Below are 2500 nucleotides of genomic sequence, written 5' to 3'. Positions count from 1 at the left end.
CAGCCTGTCCTATGCAACAGTTCCATCTTCTAAAATACGTAGTTCTTGCTGCACTGCCTTCCCTATGCCCTGTTCAAGTCTCTCTCCGCCTGCATTGTTTACGTCTGGAAAACTCCCCAATTTTTCTTTTACTTTTTGCATTTAATGGATCAATGGATTAATTAGTGCTACATAATATATATGAAAATGAAGTTATAAATCACTGAAGTAAATAGCTTATCATATTACTTCATGGAAAGTAATATGACAAACTGAAAAAAATATATTGGTAGTGAGAAAGGGAATTTTAACTAACCTGCTCGATAGTATCACATTCTTTAAAAAATGAACTGCCAAAGATTGAATCAGCTCAGTCTGGTTTGTCAGCCAACCCTGCAGAGACATCAAACGGATTAATAAGGAGAAAGATACTGATTTAAAGAAGAAAAATAAATAAAAATAAAACACAAAACTCAGGCAAATTGATACATGCAAAAAAAAATCTGGCATCATTTAACGGTTAAAAATTTGGAATAAACTCGTTGTCGTCCCTTCCCGCGCTCGTATCCCTTTGATACCCTATACATATATACAGATGGCCAGCTTCGTCGTAAGGACTTCTACGGAGGCGATCGGAGCGTAAGCATTCCTAATGAGGCTGCAGGAGACGACTTCTGGAACATGGGAGAAACCCCGCTTAACCCCTCAACCTTAGGTGTACCAAGAGAGGGTTGGCGCTCCCCTGGAACCCATCTAGACACACGTTGAGACCCCTGAATACACCGCGGACCTTTTGAACACGTCTTTGAACCCCTCTGGCACACCTTGGACCCATTTAGATACTCCTTGGACCCAAATGTATCAGAACCTCCTTGGACACACAATGGATCCCATAACACACCCTGAATTCATTTGATCATGCTTTACGACCCCTTAGGCCAGTGTTGTCCAAACATTTTCGCCTATTGTACCCTTTATTTATTTCTTGTACCGTTACGTACCCCCTCTCCCGCCCACCATGACTAAACAAACTGTTTTATAATGCAAATAATATACTAATTATGAAAAGACTGCATTGTAGGAGTGTTGGTCAATAAATTCGAATTTAATAAACGATAAAAAAGTTTTAATAACAAAATGCTTTAAAAATACATAACTTAATGTTTGTTCACGTACCCTTATGACCTATGTTGCGGACCCCAGTTTGGACAACACTGCCTTAGGCATTCCGAAGCCTCTCTTGTACACACCTTGAGCCTCCTTAAGACATTCCAACGTCTAAGATACACACACTCAGCCCTTACCCCTCTCAGATATACCAGAGATATCTTAGAACACATTTAAGACACTTTGAACATATATTGAAAGCCCTTTGCCATTCTTTGAACTCCCTTAGGCAATTCTTTAACTCCCTTTGCGAACTCCCTTTGCCATTTAAACTCCCTTTGCCATATTTTTAACTCCCTTTGACAACCCTTAGTCTTCCCTTTCCTCCATCTAGCTATGGTTCTCGCCGGAGTTAATGTCGACATTGATATTGATGGTGAATATGGTAATGATGATGGTGATGATAACGATAATGTTGATAATGGTGATGATAATGATGATGACGATAATGTTCATAATGGTGATGATGAAGACGATGATGGTGATGATAAAGATGGTGAGGGATACATGAATGACCAGATCAATAAAACAAAAAAGATCAAATATCTCTCTCTACAAGTAATACAAGAAACATCTACATCTATAATACTATAACACTCTAATGATATAGCTTCTCACCTTTGCAGCATCCCGGCGGAGGAGGCAGCGAAATCTCCTCAGCATGGTCCTTAGTATCTTCACAATTTGCAAATGCTGATCTTGAGGGATTCGAACCCCGTCCTCCACGCACACGAGCAGTCTGCGAGGGTGAACGGAAGCAAAATCGACCTTATTATCGCCACGTTAAAAAAAAAAAAAAATGTCATTTTATGTATGATTTCTAGATAAATGAAATGTCAATTGCATGGTTTATCAAAGGAGGATTTGTTTGTATTTTTATGATTAGTGATGATAATATGTTTCATTTATACTCATTATGTTATATGTGGTTACAGATGAAGGTACATGAAGTCCGACATCTCTATAATAAGTGAAATAAGACAAAATATAAAATTACGGTAAAAAATCTTACCAATTTTAATAAAACGAGGGGAAAATATATGAATAATGATAAGTCATGAGATAGTGAAATCAGACACACATCCGAAAAAAATCCTAAATACATATAACAAAACGATGTGGAAAAAAAATCTGTAAATAACAATCATAATAGTAATGAAATATAAAAATACCACCTATTCTTCACAAAAACAAAACAAAAAAATTAAACAAACATCCAATCCATCATACAAACGAAAAGAAAAAATCTATAAATAACAATCATAATAGTAATGAAATATAAAAACATCACCTATTCTTCGCACACAAAAAAAATTAACAAACATTCAATCTATCATACAAACAAAAACAAACA

At 36.4% G+C, this 2500-nt stretch overlaps 1 protein-coding gene across 1 annotated transcript in view; it reads right to left on the bottom strand.

The window, feature by feature from the left end:
* LOC113809476 (uncharacterized) overlaps positions 1–2500 on the bottom strand; it is a 14593-nt gene that overhangs the window by 7808 nt on the left and 4285 nt on the right. The window contains exons 3-4 of the mRNA XM_070138346.1: positions 1765–1885; positions 296–372 (exon numbers count right to left, since the gene is read on the bottom strand). Coding sequence (XP_069994447.1) covers positions 296–372; positions 1765–1885 — 198 coding nt within the window. The remainder of the gene's footprint in view (positions 1–295; positions 373–1764; positions 1886–2500) is intronic.

This window comes from Penaeus vannamei, chromosome 24 (genome assembly GCF_042767895.1).
Source record: "Penaeus vannamei isolate JL-2024 chromosome 24, ASM4276789v1, whole genome shotgun sequence".
Lineage (NCBI taxonomy): Eukaryota > Metazoa > Arthropoda > Malacostraca > Decapoda > Penaeidae > Penaeus > Penaeus vannamei.
This window is presented reverse-complemented; position numbering and strand designations above follow the sequence as displayed.